Source organism: Hordeum vulgare, chromosome 5H (genome assembly GCF_904849725.1).
Source record: "Hordeum vulgare subsp. vulgare chromosome 5H, MorexV3_pseudomolecules_assembly, whole genome shotgun sequence".
Lineage (NCBI taxonomy): Eukaryota > Viridiplantae > Streptophyta > Magnoliopsida > Poales > Poaceae > Hordeum > Hordeum vulgare.
Window position 1 is genome coordinate 522,680,059 of NC_058522.1, and position 19,242 is coordinate 522,699,300.

General features: G+C 41.0%; 1 protein-coding gene across 1 annotated transcript; it reads left to right on the forward strand.

Annotated features, from left to right (window-relative positions):
* Positions 1 to 14,125: 14,125 nt before the first annotated feature.
* LOC123397125 (pentatricopeptide repeat-containing protein At3g53700, chloroplastic) lies at positions 14,126 to 16,620 on the forward strand. Its single transcript, XM_045091792.1, has one exon. It carries the CDS (start codon positions 14,126 to 14,128, stop codon positions 16,382 to 16,384), a length of 2,259 nt encoding a protein of 752 aa, XP_044947727.1. The 3' UTR covers positions 16,385 to 16,620.
* Positions 16,621 to 19,242: the final 2,622 nt, after the last annotated feature.

Sequence of the window (19,242 nt, forward strand, 5' to 3'; positions counted from 1 at the left end):
TGCCACTTGTAGAAGTAAGCATGTGTCTCTTGTGATAGGGAAAAAATGCGTAATTTTTTTCTTCTGCGAGGGCTACACCATGCGTCTCACATAAGAAAACGCATGCCTTCATAAGAAATAAACACATGCTTCTCATGAAAGAAAATAAATAAAAACGTGGGTTTCACCTTTTCAAGAGACACGACCATGCCTCTCGCAGAAGCCTCTACGAGAAGTAAATATGTGGCATTTATGGTAGGAAAGAACATGTTTTTTCTTTTCAAGAGGCACGGCCGTATCTCTAGCGGAAGCAAATTTATACCCTATGAGAAGTAAATCCGTGTCTCTCATGATAGGATTTTTTTTTTCCGATAGGCACGACACAAAACTAAATATGTACCTTCACAAAAAGTAAATTTATGCCTCTCGCGAGAAAAAGGAAAACATTTTTTTCACAATTTGTTATTGGTCTAAAACCTAAAAAGATTGAAAAACTCAAAAGACAAAAAAAATTCATCTACAAGTGAAAAACACATGCAGAAAAGTTAAAAAGATTCAAAAGGAGCGTCCAAAACACGACACGCTACCGCAGCTGAGATTGCACCATATGACGCGCCAAATGACCCTTGCAAGAGCTCCCGAAGAAGCATTCCAAGTTTCTCCCTGCAACTGTCAACCCGTTACCTGCAAATGCCATAGAGTCGTTTTCCTATTTATTTAGATTAGAAACACCAGGCCGAACATTCACACGGGACCTATATCTCACTGGTAGCGAGATGTTAGCTCCCTCGCCTGAAACACTCCACGGCGCTGGGCGAATGGGCCAGCCCAGTATGATGTGTTTTCTTGGTCGTTCGTTGTTATTCGTTAGTTTCTCATCGCTGCCTATTTCATTCTATTTTTTTCTTCTTTTTTTATTTACTAGCAAACATGTCCGTGTGTTGCAACAAGAAAGTAAATAGTTTTAATCTGAGCCGTTATTTTCATTTTGATTTAATTTTGATTTCGACTCGTTATATTGATGACGCACACCTACGACCATACTTACGCATCATCTGGACGGGCTGTTCGACATCAAGAAGGCCAATCTATAAATTAACTTTATTTAAGAAAGCCTATATGTATTACTATCACATGCAACAGATAGAACATAAATTAAGATTATACTTATCAGTTAAATATTAACGTTCATGACTATCGCATATATAGTTATGATATTTTCAAAATAAACTATCATGTACTTATGATGTTCATGAATTTGTAAGTGTATATATATCTACACAAAAAATTATGTACTCACTACAAAAAAATGTGTAGTTCAATGGTAAGTACGCGTCTGGATTTCACCAAGAAAATATATGTATGTAGGATCTTAGATCGTGAAACATGTATAAAGAAAGAATCTGATGCAAGTATAGCATGTCTAAGGATTATAATTTTCCTTTGCTCGTTCCATGCCAACCAGCGCGGTAAATAAAAACGGATCGTGCATCATTGATTAACATTGCACCCTAAATTACATTTTCAAATTAATAAAAATGTAAAATGATATCATATTTAAATTTTACACGTTTTTATAATTAAATTTGATATCTAACATGTTCAATTGGAGTTATTATTTAAGAGATATTGTAATATAAAAATATTTATTTATTTTTAATAGACTGCAAGGTGATTAAAAACTGGAAAAAAAACAATCACTTAAATATGGACTGCAGGTTGGTTAGCATAAAATACACACGGCTCTGTTAAAACACAAAAAATGATTCATTCTGACTTAAAAAAGGACTGCAGGTTAATTACTGAAAAAATAAGGGACTTCCTACAAAAAATGTCAACGACTTATGACCAGAATCAGTCCGTGATTTATTAATGGGTAGATATTTTCAAGTTCACTCTGGTTTTCTTTGTTATACCTCTTTTTTTGTTTCTTTTATGGTTTTCTCTGGTTTTTTTTATTTCTCTTTTGCTTTTTGCACTATTTTGTCTCCAACTTATACCTTCTTTTTACCATTTTCCGTTTCTTTATCGGGTTTTTTTCTATTTCAATGATTTGTTTTGATTTTCCTGCTTTCAACTGGTTTATTTATTTCTTCTATTTGTTCTTTTTTTTGAATGTTTCTTGTTTTTCACTGGTTTCCTTTGTTGTTTTTGTTTCTTTTTCAAGTTTCACTGTTTTTCATTATTTTTGCACTTCTTTCCTGGGTTTTATTTTTCAGTCCTTTCCTTGTTACTGCTCCGTTTGTTTATTTTTGTTCCCACTCTACATTTTTACTATACGCCATGAACATTGTACTAATGGACATTTAACTTTTTTTTAAATATGAGTTTAACATTTTTAATACATTGCTAAAATGTTATACACATTTTAAATATTTTTCAACTGCTTGTTTAACCATTTTCAGATACAGGATCAACATTTTTATAAAACATGGTCGATATTTTTATATGCATTTTTAATATTTTTCATATGCCTATTTACCACTTTCCAGATACAATATTATCTTTAATGAATACATGGTCAATATTTTATCTATACACACTTCAACTTTCTCAAATGCTTGATTAACAGTCCAGAAATACAATATTAATGAAAAATTTGTGGTTTTTTTGGGCTTCTGTAATAAGCTGGCCCGTACTGTGCTTATTCTAGGAGCCCAACAAAAATATTTTTTTCGAAGGCTACTAGTAAAGTCTTAACTAGTAGGCTTCTAAAAAAATAAATTTGGTTGGGCTTCTAGGGTTGGGGCCAACTTATTGTAGAAGCCGTGAAAAGATCTGGCCCTAAGACTTTCTAAATACATTGTCAACATTTTTTATATGCATTTCACATTTTTAAATGCTTTACTAACATTTTCTAAATAAATGGACATTTTTCACACACAATATATATCTTTTGTATACATGATAAATATTTTTAGTACACATTTAACATTTTTCAAATGCTTGGTTAATTATTTTTGAATACATGGTCAGCATTTTTTCTATACACATATTCAAGATTTTTCAAATGCTTGATTTACGTTTTACAAATACTAGATGAACATTTGTTAAACACATGGTTAACATTTATTTCCATACACACATTAACATTTTTTAAATACAAGTTTGACATTTTTGTTAATTCATGGTCAACATTTTTTTCTATACGCATTTAACATTTTTCAAATGATTGCTTAACATTTTTAGATACATGTTCAACTTTTGTCACACACACACACACGCACGCACGTTTATTTCTATACACACAAACATTTGAAAAAAACAAGGTCGTGGCGTCCCACATGTACCAGCCTATTTGGGGAGGCGCATGTGTCCTCGTGTGCATCGGGCCGGTGCTGAAAAAAAGAACGAGCACTACTATGTCTTTGCCATTTCGGAAACTAGTAAGCATGCACGCGCAACGCACATCTTTATTAAAATATATTTTGTTGTGAACCAGAATAATTTTATCATAACATAAACTTATATTTTGAAAAACTGAAATCCCATACAAAGAGCATATAGTTCCTAATTCCTAAGTCATACATATAACTAAAAATTTGTGCTTTATGAATAAACATGCCCATGACCATTCCTTAGCAACTACCACAGATCATTAACTAATTGATAGAAAATCAGTCCATCAAGAAAATCAAATGGTGGTCAAGTATATTTGCACTATGGCCATGCCTCCTAGCTAGTGCATCTCGGCAACCAATGCCATCACCAATACCTCATCGGCAACCAAGCAAGTTGTTGGAAATATGCCCTAGAGGCAATAATAAATTAGTTATTATTATATTTCTTAGTTCATGATAATCGTTTATTATCCATGCTATAATTGTATTGATTGGAAACACAATACTTGTGTGGATACATAGACAAAACACTGTCCCTAGTAAGCCTCTAGTTGACTAGCTCGTTGATCAAAGATGGTCAAGGTTTCCTGGCCATAGGCAAGTGTTGTCACTTGATAACGGGATCACATCATTAGGAGAATCATGTGATGGACTAGACCCAAACTAATAGACGTAGCATGTTGATCGTGTCATTTTGTTGCTACTGTTTTCTGCGTGTCAAGTATTTGTTCCTATGACCATGAGATCATATAACTCACGGACACCGGAGGAATGCTTTGTGTGTATCAAACGTCGCAACGTAACTGGGTGACTATAAAGATGCTCTACAGGTATCTCCGAAGGTGTTCGTTGAGTTAGTATGGATCGAGACTGGGATTTGTCACTCCGTCTGACGGAGAGGTATCTCGGGGCCCACTCGGTAATACAACATCACACATAAGCCTTGCAAGCAATGTAACTTAGTGTAAGTTGCGGGATCTTGTATTACGGAACGAGTAAAGAGACTTGCCGGTAAACGAGGTTGAAATAGGTATACGGATACTGACGATCGAATCTCGGGCAAGTAAAATACCGAAGGACAAAGGGAATAACATACGGGATTATACGAATCCTTGGCACTGAGGTTCAAACGATAAGATCTTCGTAGAATATGTAGGATCCAATATGGGCATCCAGGTCCCGCTATTGGATATTGACCGAGGAGTCTCTCGGGTCATGTCTACATAGTTCTCGAACCCGCAGGGTCTGCACACTTAAGGTTCGACGATGTTTTATGCGTATTTGAGTTATATGGTTGGTTACCGAATGTTGTTCGGAGTCCCGGATGGGATCACGGACGTCACGAGGGTTTCCGGAATGGTCCGGAGACGAAGATTGATATATAGGATGACCTCATTTGGTTACCGGAAAGTTTCCGGGCATTACCGGAAAAGTTTCGGGCTCATCGGTAGTGTACCGGGAGTGCCGGGAGGGGTGCCGGGGACCATCGGGAGGGGTGTCACGCCCCAAGGGGTCTCATGGGCTATGGGAAGAGATAAACCAGCCCCTAGTGGGCTGGAATAAGTTCCCACTAAGGCCCATAAGGTTTGAGAAGGAAAAAACACAAGGTGGAAAGAGTTTCCAAGTGGGAAGGTGGAATCCTACTCCAAGTAGGATTGGAGTAGGACTCCTCCACCTCCAATTTCGGCCAAACCTTTGGGTTTTGAGGCTGCCTCCTCCCCTCCCTCCCACCTATATATACGGAGGTTTTAGGGCTGATTAGAGACGACTTTCTCACGGCTGCCCGACCACATACCTCCATAGTTTTTCCTCTAGATCACGTTTCTGCGGAGCTCGGGCGGAGCCCTGCCGAGACAAGATCATCACCAACCTCCGGAGCGCCGTCACGCTGCCGGAGAACTCTTCTACCTCTCCATCTCTCTTGCTGGATCAAGAAGGCCGAGATCATCGTCGAGCTGTACGTGTGCTGAACGCGGAGGTGCCGTCCGTTCGGTACTAGATCGTGGGACTGATCGCGGGATTGTTCGCGGGGCGGATCGAGGGACGTGAGGACGTTCCACTACATCAACCGCGATCTCTAATCGCTTCTGCTGTACGATCTACAAGGGTACGTAGATCGCTCATCCCCTCTCGTAGATGAACATCACCATGATAGGTCTTCGTGCGCGTAGGAAAATTTTTGTTTCCCATGCGACCTTCCCCAACAGTGGCATCATGAGCTAGGTTCATGCGTAGATGTCTTCTCGAGTAGAACACAAAAGGTTTTGTGGGCGGTGATGTGCGTTTTGCTGCCCTCCTTAGTCTTTTCTTGATTCCGCGGTATTGTTGGATTGAAGCGGCTTGGACCGACATTACTCGTACGCTTACGAGAGACTGGTTTCATCGTTACGAGTAACCCCCTTTGCTCAAAGATGACTGGCAAGTGACGGTTTCTCCAACTTTAGTTGAATCGGATTTGACCGAGGAGGTCCTTGGATGAGGTTAAATAGCAACTCATATATCTCCGTTGTGGTGTTTGCGTAAGTAAGATGCGATCCTACTAGATACCCCCGGTCACCACGTAAAACTTGCAACAACAAAATTAGAGGACGTCTAACTTGTTTTTGCAGGGTATGCTTGTGATGTGATATGGCCAACGATGTGATGTGATATATTGGATGTATGAGATGATCATGTTGTAATAGAAATATCGACTTGCACGTCGATGGTACGGCAACCGGCAGGAGCCATAGGGTTGTCTTTATAACTAACGTTTGTGCTTGCAGATGCGTTTACTATTTTGCTAGGACGTAGCTTTAGTAGTAATAGCATGAGTAGCACGACAACCCCGATGGCGACACGTTGATGGAGATCATGATGATGGAAATCATGGTGTGACGCCGGTGACAAGAAGATCGTGCCGGTGTTTTGGTGATGGAAATCAAGAAGCACGTGATGATGGCCATATCATGTCACTTATGAATTGCATGTGATGTTAATCCTTTTATGCACCTTATTTTGCTTAGAACGACGGTAGCATTATGAGGTGATCTCTCACTAAAATTTCAAGACGAAATTGTGTTCTCCCCGACTGTGCACCGTTGCTATAGTTCTTCGTTTCGAGACACCACGTGATGATCGGGTGTGATAGACTCAACGTTCACATACAACGGGTGCAAAACAGTTGCGCACGCGGAACACTCGGGTTAAGCTTGACGAGCCTAGCATGTGCAGACATGGCCTCGGAACACATGAGACCGAAAGGTCGAGCATGAATTGTATAGTTGATATGATTAGCATAGAGATGCTTACCACTGAAACTATTCTCGACTCACGTGATGATCGGACTTGAGATAGTGGATTTGGATCATGTACCACTCAAATGACTAGAGAGATGTACTTTTTGAGTGGGAGTTCTTAAGTAATATGATTAATTGAACTAATTGTCATGAACATAGTCTAATGGTATTTGCGAATTACGATGTAGCTTGCGCTATAGCTCTACTGTTTTTATATGTTCCTAGAGAAAATTTAGTTGAAAGTTGATAGTAGCAAACTTTGCAGACTGAGTCTGTAAAACCGAGGATTGTCCTCGTTGCTGCACAGAAGGCTTATGTCCTTAATGCACCACTCGGTGTGCTGCACCTCGAGCGTCGTCTGTGGATGCTGTAAACATCCGACATACACGTTTCTGATTACTACACAATAGTTCAGTGCAAGATACTTAATGGCTTAGAAGCAAGGCGCCGAAAACGTTGTAAAACGTCACGGAACATAAGTGATGTTCTAAAGAGATGAAATTGTGATTTCATGCTTGTGCCCTTGTTAAGAGGTACGAGACCTCCAACAAGATTCTTTGTCCACAAAGTAAAAGAGAAAAGCTCAATCGATGAGCGTGTGCTCGGATTGTTTGAGTACGACAATCACTTGAATCAAGTGGGAGTTAATCTTCCAGATGAGATGGTGATGGTTCTCCAAAAGACACTTCCACCAAGCTGTGAGAGCTTCGTGATGAACTATAACATATTGAGGATAGATACAATGATCCTTGAGCGATTCGTGATGTTTGACACTGCGAAAGTAGAAATCAAGAAGGAGCGTCAATAGTTGATGGTTTGTAAAACCACTAAGTTTCAAGAAAGGCAAGGGCTAGAAGGGATACTTCGTGAAACGGCAAAACAGTTGCTGCACTAATGAAGAGACCCAATATTAAACCCAAACCCGAGACTAAGTGCTTCCGTAATGAGGGGAACAATCACTGAGGCGGAGCAACTCAAGATACTTGGTAGATAAGATGGCTGGCAAAAGTCGAAAGAAGTGTATTTGATATACATGATGTTGATGTGTACTTTACTAGTACTCCTAGTAGCACGAGGGTATTGGATACCGGTTCAGTTGCTAAGTGATTAGTGACGCGAAATGAAAGCTACGGCATAAACGGAGACTAGCTAAAGGCGAGGTGACGATACGTGTTGAAAGTGTTTCCAAGATTGATATGATCAAACGTCGCACGCTCCCTCTATCATCGGGATTGGTGTTAAACCTAAATAATTGTTATTTCGTGCTTGCGTTAAACATGAACATGATTGGATCGTGTTTATTGCAATACGATTATTCATTTAAAGAGAATAATGGTTACTCTATTTTCTTGAATAATCACCTTCAATGGTTTATTGAATCTCGATCGTAGTGTTACACATGTTCATGATATTGGTGCCAAAAGATACGAGTTGATGATGATAGTACCACTTACTTGTGGCACTGCCGCTTAAGTCATGTTAGTATAAATTGCATGAAGAGGCTCCATGCTGATGGATCTTTGTACTCACCTGATTTCGAATCACTAGTGACATGCAAATCATACCACACGAGCAAAGCCTTGTTTTCATTGAGATGAAATAAGATAGTAACTTGTTGAAAGTGATACATTTTGATGTATGCAGTCCAATGGGTGCTGAGGCACGTAGTGGATATCATTATGTTCTTACTTCACTGACGATTTGAGTAGATACAGGAGTATTTACTTAATGAATCACAAGTCTGAAATGTTGAAAAGTTCAATTCCGTTTCAGAGTGAAGTTCGTCGTAACAAGAGGATAAACTGTCTACGATATGATCATGGAAATGAATATCTGAGTTATGAGTTTTGGTACGCAGTTAAGACAATGTGGAAATTGTTTCGCAGTTCATGCCACCTGGAACATCATAGTGTGATGATGTGTCTGAACGTCATAGCCACGCACTATTTGGTATGGTGCATACTATGATGTCTCTTATCGAATTACCACTATCGTTTATGGGTTATGCATTAGAGACAACCGCACTCACTTTAAATAGGGCACCGCGTATTTCCGTTGAGATGACACTGTATAGACTGAGGTTTAGAGAAATCTAAACTGTCGTTTCTTGAAAGTTTGGGGCTTCGACACTTATGTGAAAAAGTTTCAGTCTGATAAGCTCGAACCCAAAGCGGATAAATGCATCTTCATAGGATATCCAAAACAGTTGGGTACATCTCCTATCTCAGATCCGAAAGCAAAGTGTTTGTTTCTAGAAACGGATCCTTTCTCGAGGAAAGGTTTCTCTCGAAAGAATTGAGTGGGAGGGTAGTAGAACTTGATGAGGTTATTGAACCATCACTTCAACCAGTGTGTAGCAGGGTGCAGGAAGTTGTTCCTGTGGCGCCTACACCAATTGAAGTGGAAGCAGATGATGGTGATCATCAAGCATCGGATCAAGTTACTACAAGCCTCGTAGGTTGACAAGGTCGCATACTACTACAGAGTGGTACGGTAACCCTGTCTTGGAGGTCATGTTGTTGAGCAACAGTGAACCTACGAGTTATGGAGAAAGCGATGGTGGGCCCAGATTCTGACAAATGGCTGGAAGCCATGAAATCCGAGAGAGGATCCATGTATAAAACAAAGTGTAGACTTTGAAAGAACTACTTGATGGTCATAAGACTATTGAGTAAAGATGGATCTTTAAAAGAAGACAGACGATGATGGTGATAAGTCACTATTAAGAAAAGCTCGACTTGTCGCAAAGATGTTTTCGACAAAGATCAAACAGTTGACTATGATGAGACTTTCTCACTCGTAGCGATGCTAAAGGTCTATTGGAATTATGTTAGTTGTTGATGCATTATTTATGAAATATTGCACGTAGGATGTCAAAACATTGTTTTCTCGACGGTTTCCTTGAGCAAACATTGTATGTGATACAACCAGAAGGTTTTGACGATCCTAAAGATACTAACAAGTATGCAAGCTCCAGTGATCCTTCAATGGACTGGTGCAAGCATCTCGGAGTTGGAATATACACTTTGATGAGATGATCAAAGATTTTGGGTTTGTACAAGGTTTATGAGAAACTTGTATTTCCAAAGAAGTGAGTGGGAGCACTATAGAATTCCTGATAAGTATATGTGGTTGACATATTGTGGATCAGAAGTAATGTAGAATTTCTGTAAAACATACAAGGTTGTTTGAAAGGAGTTTTCAAAGGAATACCTGGATTGAGCTACTTGAACGTTGAGCATCAAAGATCTATGGAGATAGATCGAAAAGCGCTTAATGGAAGTTTCAACAAGATGCATGCCTTGACAAGTTTTTGAAGGAGTTCAAAATAGATCAGCAAAGAAGGAGTTCTTGGTTGCGTTGTGAGGTGTGAAATTGAGTAAGACTCAAAACTCGACCCCGGCAGAATAAAGAGAATAGACGAAGGTCGTCTTCTATGCCTTAGCCGTAGAATCTAAAGTATGCCATGCTGTGTACCGCACCTGATGTGTGCCTTGACTCAAAGTATGTTGAGAGGTACAGAGAGTGATCCATGATTGAATCACTAGCAGCGGTCAAAATTTATCCTTAGTAACTAATGGACTAAGGAATTTTTCTCGATTATGGAGGTGGTTAAAGAGTTCGTCGTAAAGGGTTACGTCGATGCAAGCTTTGACACTAATCCGAATAACTATGAGTAGTGAAACGGATTCGTATAGTAGAGTAGATATTCTGAGTATTTCCGAATAGCACATAGTAGCAGCATCTATAAGATGACATAAAGATTTGTAAAGAACACACGGATCTGAAAGTTTCAGAACCGTTGACTAAAACCTCTCTCACGAGCAAGACGTGATCAGACCCCAGAACTATATGGGTGTTGGATTCGTTGAAATCACGTGGTGATGTGAACTAGATTATTGACTCTAGTGCAAGTGGGAGACTGTTGGAAATATGCCCTAGAGGCAATAATAAATTAGTTATTATTATATTTCTTAGTTCATGATAATCGTTTATTATCCATGCTATAATTGTATTGATTGGAAACACAATACTTGTGTGGATACATAGACAAAACACTGTCCCTAGTAAGCCTCTAGTTGACTAGCTCGTTGATCAAAGATGGTCAAGGTTTCCTGGCCATAGGCAAGTGTTGTCACTTGATAACGGGATCACATCATTAGGAGAATCATGTGATGGACTAGACCCAAACTAATAGACGTAGCATGTTGATCGTGTCATTTTGTTGCTACTGTTTTCTGCGTGTCAAGTATTTGTTCCTATGACCATGAGATCATATAACTCACGGACACCGGAGGAATGCTTTGTGTGTATCAAACGTCGCAACGTAACTGGGTGACTATAAAGATGCTCTACAGGTATCTCCGAAGGTGTTCGTTGAGTTAGTATGGATCGAGACTGGGATTTGTCACTCCGTCTGACGGAGAGGTATCTCGGGGCCCACTCGGTAATACAACATCACACATAAGCCTTGCAAGCAATGTAACTTAGTGTAAGTTGCGGGATCTTGTATTACGGAACGAGTAAAGAGACTTGCCGGTAAACGAGGTTGAAATAGGTATACGGATACTGACGATCGAATCTCGGGCAAGTAACATACCGAAGGACAAAGGGAATAACATACGGGATTATACGAATCCTTGGCACTGAGGTTCAAACGATAAGATATTCGTAGAATATGTAGGATCCAATATGGGCATCCAGGTCCCGCTATTGGATATTGACCGAGGAGTCTCTCGGGTCATGTCTACATAGTTCTCGAACCCGCAGGGTCTGCACACTTAAGGTTCGACGATGTTTTATGCGTATTTGAGTTATATGGTTGGTTACCGAATGTTGTTCGGAGTCCCGGATGGGATCACGGACGTCACGAGGGTTTCCGGAATGGTCCGGAGACGAAGATTGATATATAGGATGACCTCATTTGGTTACCGGAAAGTTTCCGGGCATTACCGGAAAAGTTTCGGGCTCATCGGTAGTGTACCGGGAGTGCCGGGAGGGGTGCCGGGGACCATCGGGAGGGGTGTCACGCCCCAAGGGGTCTCATGGGCTATGGGAAGAGATAAACCAGCCCCTAGTGGGCTGGAATAAGTTCCCACTAAGGCCCATAAGGTTTGAGAAGGAAAAAACACAAGGTGGAAAGAGTTTCCAAGTGGGAAGGTGGAATCCTACTCCAAGTAGGATTGGAGTAGGACTCCTCCACCTCCAATTTCGGCCAAACCTTTGGGTTTTGAGGCTGCCTCCTCCCCTCCCTCCCACCTATATATACGGAGGTTTTAGGGCTGATTAGAGACGACTTTCTCACGGCTGCCCGACCACATACCTCCATAGTTTTTCCTCTAGATCACGTTTCTGCGGAGCTCGGGCGGAGCCCTGCTGAGACAAGATCATCACCAACCTCCGGAGCGCCGTCACGCTGCCGGAGAACTCTTCTACCTCTCCGTCTCTCTTGCTGGATCAAGAAGGCCGAGATCATCGTCGAGCTGTACGTGTGCTGAACGCGGAGGTGTCGTCCGTTCGGTACTAGATCGTGGGACTGATCGCGGGATTGTTCGCGGGGCGGATCGAGGGACGTGAGGACGTTCCACTACATCAACCGCGATCTCTAATCGCTTCTGCTGTACGATCTACAAGGGTACGTAGATCGCTCATCCCCTCTCGTAGATGAACATCACCATGATAGGTCTTCGTGCGCGTAGGAAAATTTTTGTTTCCCATGCGACCTTCCCCAACACAAGTGTGTGCATATAGGCAACTGAAATTAGTTGGAAAGTTTCGGGATACAATTTTGCGCATCTAAGGAACAAAAGATTTGTTAGTTCATACAAAAGCAAACCCATCAAGTTGTATCAACATGGCATCCCTACGGCTGTACCAAGCAACGTGGAACCAGGTAGAGAACTCGATGACTGGACAAGCAGATGCGCAAACCACTGAAGGTAGAAACACGCTTACTCATAATCTGGAGGTCCTAACCAATGTAGTTCATCTATGGTCATTTAGTGTTCATCATTCCATGCCATGGTTCAGAGCAACGAAGGTATTTGCAACCTCGTTGTTTCAAATAAAATGCTTCTCTTCTAAACTTTCACAATAAAAGCACATACCAAGTTTTTAATCATCTAAAAAATAACAACAGGCAATTGGGATTATAAGTGGAATAGCTCTTAATAGCTCTTATGTGAGAAACAACAAAATCCGATAGTAGCAAAACATGACCACGATGCTTCTTCATGTGTATGAAACTAAAAAACAACAACAATAAAAACCTCCAAACCATGATGAACTCCTAATTTCAATAATCATTACCATCCCAAGCTTAAAATAAGCTATAATTGATGGTTTATTACTACATGGAAGGATAATAAAGCTTATAATTTTGTGAAAATATAAGTTAATAGTACTATGATAAAGATTGTTTGAATACATGGTCAACATTTTTCAAATGCTTGGTTAAAGTTGGTTACATACTTGATCAACATTTTTTCTATATACATTTAAAAAAAATCAAATGCTTGAATAACATTTTTTTAAATACTAGATAAGCATTTTCTAAAACATCGTCAACATTTGTTTCTATACACGCCTTACATTTTTCAAATACAAGTTTGATATTTTTGTTAATTCACGGTTAACATTTTTTCTATATGCATTTAACATTTTTTAAGTTCATGGTTATTATTTTTTCAAATACTTGTTTAACATTTTTTATATACACGTTCAATTTTTTTCACACATTATATATATATATATATATATATATATATATATATATATATATATGGATTTATCTATAATATTTGGAAATATAAACGGAAGTAAAAAGTTTGTGAAAAAAACAAGGTCTAGCATTGGATTGCAAAGTGACGGTTGAAGCAATCAAGGAAGGAAGCGCATCATCGTATGATGCAGTAATACATGAAACAATCTATGTGGTTGGATGGTTAGAGGGACAGTGTTATCTTAAGTCTATCATGGTTCAAGTTTTGGTGCTCGCATTATTTTTGGATTTGTTTTAGAATTTTTCTACAGTACGCTTTCAGTGGGAGGAGACGTTTCTGTCTGTCAACAAGGAGTCGTCTCTAATGACTTTGTAAATCTCAAGATAATATGTCGGCTCAGTCTCTTAAAAATGCTCGTAGAAATAGGGTATGAGTGTGTATGATATTGTCGCAGAACACCACATTGCGTATTTCGACCGTGGTATTTGCCGCCGCTGGATTGAGATCCAAAGGTAGAGATTAGATTGGTACACAGGATGACGAAGGTTCAACTCCCCCCTCCCTTCCCCCTATCCTATCCCCTTCTTCACCTCCGGCCCGTCGCCACTCTGCCCCTCCCGTATTCCTCCTCCGTCCGCCATAGCCTTCTCGCCACGAGCTCCCAAGCTCCCCTTGCGTCAGCTCCCCTCCTCCTCCCCCGCTTCCCACAAAGAGCAACTCGCCCCTCGTGCGCACCATCTTTTCCCGTTGACAAACCGCCCCGCCGCTCCTTGTGCGCCCGCCAGATGCTCGTGATATTTCCGTAATGGCCTTCGCAATGCGCCTAGCCTCCTGCCCCGGCGCGTCGCTGCAGGCGGCGACGGCCCGGCCGTCCAACCTCGCCTCCCCGGCGTCGCGGCCGCGGCCGCGCTGGCGGTGGCCCCGTCTCGTGCCGTCCGCGGCCACCTCCGACCAGCAAGCGCTTCTGTCCGCCCTGCGCGAGCAGGCGGACCCCGAGGCGGCGCTCCGGATGCTCAACTCGGCGCTCGCACGGGACGACTTCGCGCCCGGCCGCGACGTGTACGAGGAGATCATCCGGAAGCTCGGGACGGCCGGCGCCTTCGACCTGATGAAGGTGCTCGTCAGGGAGATGCGCCAGGAAGGGCACGAGGTTGGCCCGGGCGTGGTGCTGTCGTTTTTAGAGGGCTACGCGCGGCTGCACATGCTCGATGATGCCTTCGACTTGGTTCTGAACCAGCTTGACATATTCGGCATTCAGGGAGACGCAGTGGTGGTGGTGTACAATCACCTTCTCCGTGTTCTTATGGAGGGGAGCAAGATCAAGCTCCTTGACTCCGTTTATACGGAGATGAGCAGTCGGGGCGTCAAGCCTGACCTGGTCACCTACAACACGGTGATCAACGCATTGTGTCGAGTTCATCAGGTTCGGACTGCCGTTTTGATGCTGGAGGACATGTCTAGCAACGGCGTGGCGCCTGACGAGGTGACATTCACTGCGTTGATGCAAGGTTTTGTCGAGGAGGGGAGCATTGAGGCGGCACTGAGGATGAAGGCACGGATGTCAGAAATGGGATGTTCGCCAACGAGTGTAACAGTCAATGTTTTGATTAACGGGTACTGCAAGCTGGGAAGAGTCGAAGATGCTCTCAGTTATGTACAGCAAGAGATTGCAGATGGTTTTGAACCTGACAAGGTCACGCTCACTACATTTGTTCATGGTCTGTGCCAAAACGGGCATGTTGATCATGCCCTCAAAGTCATGGATTTGATGCTCCAGGAGGGCAGCGATCCAGATGTTTTCACCTACACTACTGTTGTGAACTGCTTGTGTCAAAATGGAGAACTTGACGAGGCTATGGCAATCATAAATCAGATGGTGGATAGCGGTTGTTTGCCTGACATTACCACCTTCAACACTCTCATCGTTGCTTTATGCACAGAGAATCATCTTGAGGAAGCCTTGAACCTTGCACGTGATCTAACAGTGAAGGGACTCTCTCCAAATGTTCATACTTTCAACATTTTGATAAATGCCCTTTGCAAGGTTGGAGATCCTCATCTTGCTGTTCGATTGTTTGAAGAGATGAAAAGCAGTGGCTGCACCCCTGATGAAATTACATACAATATATTGATTGATAACCTGTGCTCATCTGGGAAGCTAGCCAAAGCTTTGGATTTGTTGAAGGAGATGGAAATTAGTGGTTGTCCTCTGAGCACAGTGACATATAACACTATAATTGATGGGTTATGCAAGAAACTGAGAATAGAAGAAGCAGAAGAGGTTTTTGATCAAATGGATGTAACAGGTATTGAAAGGAATGCGGTCACATTCAATACACTTGTTGATGGATTGTGCATGGCCGAAAGGATTGATGATGCAGCACAACTTATTGAACAAATGATAAGTGAAGGGTTGCAACCTAATAATATCACTTACAATTCTATTCTAACTCATTACTGCAAGCAAGGAAACATAGGTAAAGCTGCTGATGTTTTACAAACTATGACCGCAAATGGATTTGAAGTTGATACAGTTACATATGCAACACTCATTAATGGCCTGTGCAAGGCTCGTCGGACTCAGGCTGCTTTGAAGCTTCTTAGAGGTATGCGGATGAAAGGGATGAGGCCAACTCCAAAAGCCTTCAATCCTGTGATCCAGTCTCTGTTTAGAGGGAATAATAGCAGAGATGCTCTGAATCTGTATAGGGAGATGACAGAAGTTGGCGAGCCTCCTGATGCTTTGACATATAAAATTGTTTTCCGTGGTCTCTGTCGTGGTGGTGGCCCTATTAAAGAAGCTTTTGATTTCCTGGTAGAGATGGCAGATAAGGGTTTCATACCAGAGTTTTCATCATTCCGCATGCTAGCTGATGGTCTACTGAACCTGGGTATGGATGATTACCTCATAAGTGCTATTGAACTAATTGCAGAGAAGGCCAACTTCAGAGAGTCCGATGTTTCTGCAATAAGGGGTTATCTCAGGATTCGTAAGTTTTATGATGCATTAGCAACTTTTGGCCGTCTCCTGGATATCAATAACCCTCGATGGACTTATCGATGAAACATGAGAAAATAGTATCTGGGAAAGTACTGGGTACATGAATTTTTTTGCTGGTTAGTTCATCAGGATAGATCTTGTTTAATTATGAATAGATGACTATGCTTGTTACTTGGTGGGGATGAACTCAGCATGTAGTAGATGCTTATCTTGCTATTGAAACTCGTGAGAATTGTTTATCACCATTTCCACTGTGAACACTGTTTTTTGAGTTATATATTTTAGGGGTACTAATGTCAGATTATGTTGCTGCCATTTCAACTAAGTCTTCATTTATCAGTCTATTATGTCTTCACTTAATCATGTTTTCATATTAATTACAGCTAGAAATGTTAGCAGCAACCTATATTCTAACTATAAAAGTATACAATACCGCATCTCTTTCCATGAAGCGCCTTGAGAACACACACGCGTAGGTGCTTCAGATTTAGCTTGTGAATGTATCATGACCGAAGATGGTTTTATGCGGCCAAAATGAGGGGACAAGTTTAAGATTCCAAGTTGAAGAATGGTGTACATGTGAACATATATTGGTAAGGATCTACACATTGATACCTATATATTCGATCATTGCATAATTTTTTTATTACCATATGAAATCTGGTAACCATCAGTTGTACATGAATAATGTGGATGCTTTAGAGACATCCTCAAGGAACAAGCGCCATGGATTCCTAACAAACAGCTCACTGACTCACTGACTCAGCTTGCTGTATAGAATGAGCAAGCAGTAAAAAAGAAGGAAACTGAGAATTTTTCATTTTGCCATTTTCATCGTCATTTTCGAAGATATGCCACCATGTTACTGGAAATTGTTTGCAGTATGTAATGTCTTTAGTGCCATTTGGCAAATCCAATAAAAGGACAAGCTAGCGAGCACCCCAAAGCATGTTCGAAACATCTTTTTAATCCTTCCTGAGCTAGATAATTCATACGGATAGAATTGGAAAGGTAGGTACGTATTGCCTGTTGGGGATCACAGCACCCTGACCTCGCCCTCTTTGATCGGGTGATGAGAGGAACTCTGCACCTACTCGCTAGCGATGTGATTTGGAACATGGTGTGGGGCAATTTGGCTCTGCAACCAATCACCCCGCAGTGCCCAAGCCACAAAAGTAGGCACCCCCTTAGAGGCAACAGTCGAGGCGGTTGTCGCTATTGAGCAGGCATAGCTCATCCTCCGTGAGAATCAGCGCAGAGTGTTGTGTATCCTATTCCTACCATGTAAGTGTGGAGATGTAGAGGCAACACCCGTTCGAGGCCATGAAAAGGGCCACTAGGTGGTAGTGACACCAAGTTATATGTGCCTAGAACTTCTTGCTGATATGTTCTATGGTGCCAAATCTGATATTTGGTTACTAGGTAATAGTCATTCAAATGTAGCAAACTTTACAGACAAACTGAAAGATGTAAGTCTATGATTGCAATGTTTAAATCACTATGTTTGAGGATGTTGTATGTATGAAATGACTGCTCCCAAAGCTGCATTTAAAGCTTTTGTAAGTTCTGAGATTGCTTGTATTCTTATCTAATCAGTTTGAAATTTAAGCAAGTTCAGTGCTGAACTGAAAAAATAGTCTGTACATATTCTTATTGTCCCCAGTTGCTGCTGGTATTGTCTTTTTTAGCTAACTAGCTTGCTGAATTAGGGGCCTCCCCTACAGTTTCCCAGTAAAAAGAAAAGCTAGCTTACTGAATTTCGTAGTTTCTTACCTGCAATTCTGACTATTTATCATTTATTCATGTTTATGTAACTCAATTGACCTATTTAAGTGGACGTTTATATCAGCGAAATCTGGCTGATACATTTGACTGATCCTCTCACCTTATGACTGGGCAACCTTCAACAGATTTGATCGATCATGATTTCATCCTTTCCATGGTAGGATATGCTATACTTATCAGTAAGATCACCAAGTCAAATGTACCACCGTTGCCAACACGATACTCTGGTGGATTGTAAGTTTCCGGGAATTATGCTTTGGTTGTTTCCTTAATTTCACTTGTAACTTGAGTGGAGCTTGTTTCTCGAAGCTCATTCGCTCATCTAGTAGGGACTTGTTAAGAGCATGCTACGGAAAAGTCCAGATCACTAATTTCTCGAAAATCCTCTAATACGCATGTTGGATTCACTTATTAAATATAGGTTTTGCTCAAGTAAAAATCTTGTACTTGAAAGTAACATTCTTTTGTGCAGGCAGCTGGCCTACTCAACCATCCGCACTTTCAACCATCTGTCATGCAAATCCATTTGAAATCTTCTTCTGTTTGCAGTCTATTTCCTGTTGATCAGTTTCGGAGTGACGAGGTTAAGAAATTTATGATACCCGTCGGGTCCATGTGCAAAGGCAAGGGCCGGAGGAGCTCTTTGGGTAACGAAGGATTGTGACCTTGAGCAAACCTTTGTATTGGAAGGAATTTTGTCACCTCTGTTCGCAGCATACAGAATTACTCCATCCAGTCCTTTTTACTCCACATATAAGATCTGTGTCAAGTCAAATTTTACAAAGTTTGACCAAATTTATGTTAAAAAGTATCAACATCTAAAATACCAAATATATATAATGCGAAACTACATTTCATAATGAATCTAATGATATTGATTTGGTATTGTGAATAATGATACCTTTTTCTATAAATTTGGTCAAATTGAGGTGCCTTTTCTTTTGAAGAAACAAATTAGAGATAATGTGACTTCATACAAACTTACATGCAGACTAAAAAGGACCGGAGGAAGATACTAAAACTAAAATTATAAATTTTTAGTTGGGGTCACATCTCTGCATTTGTTATATGTTTTTTCTTACAAGTGTGGTAAACTAGTAGTGCATTTGTTTAGCTGTGTTAGACCTGATATGTGA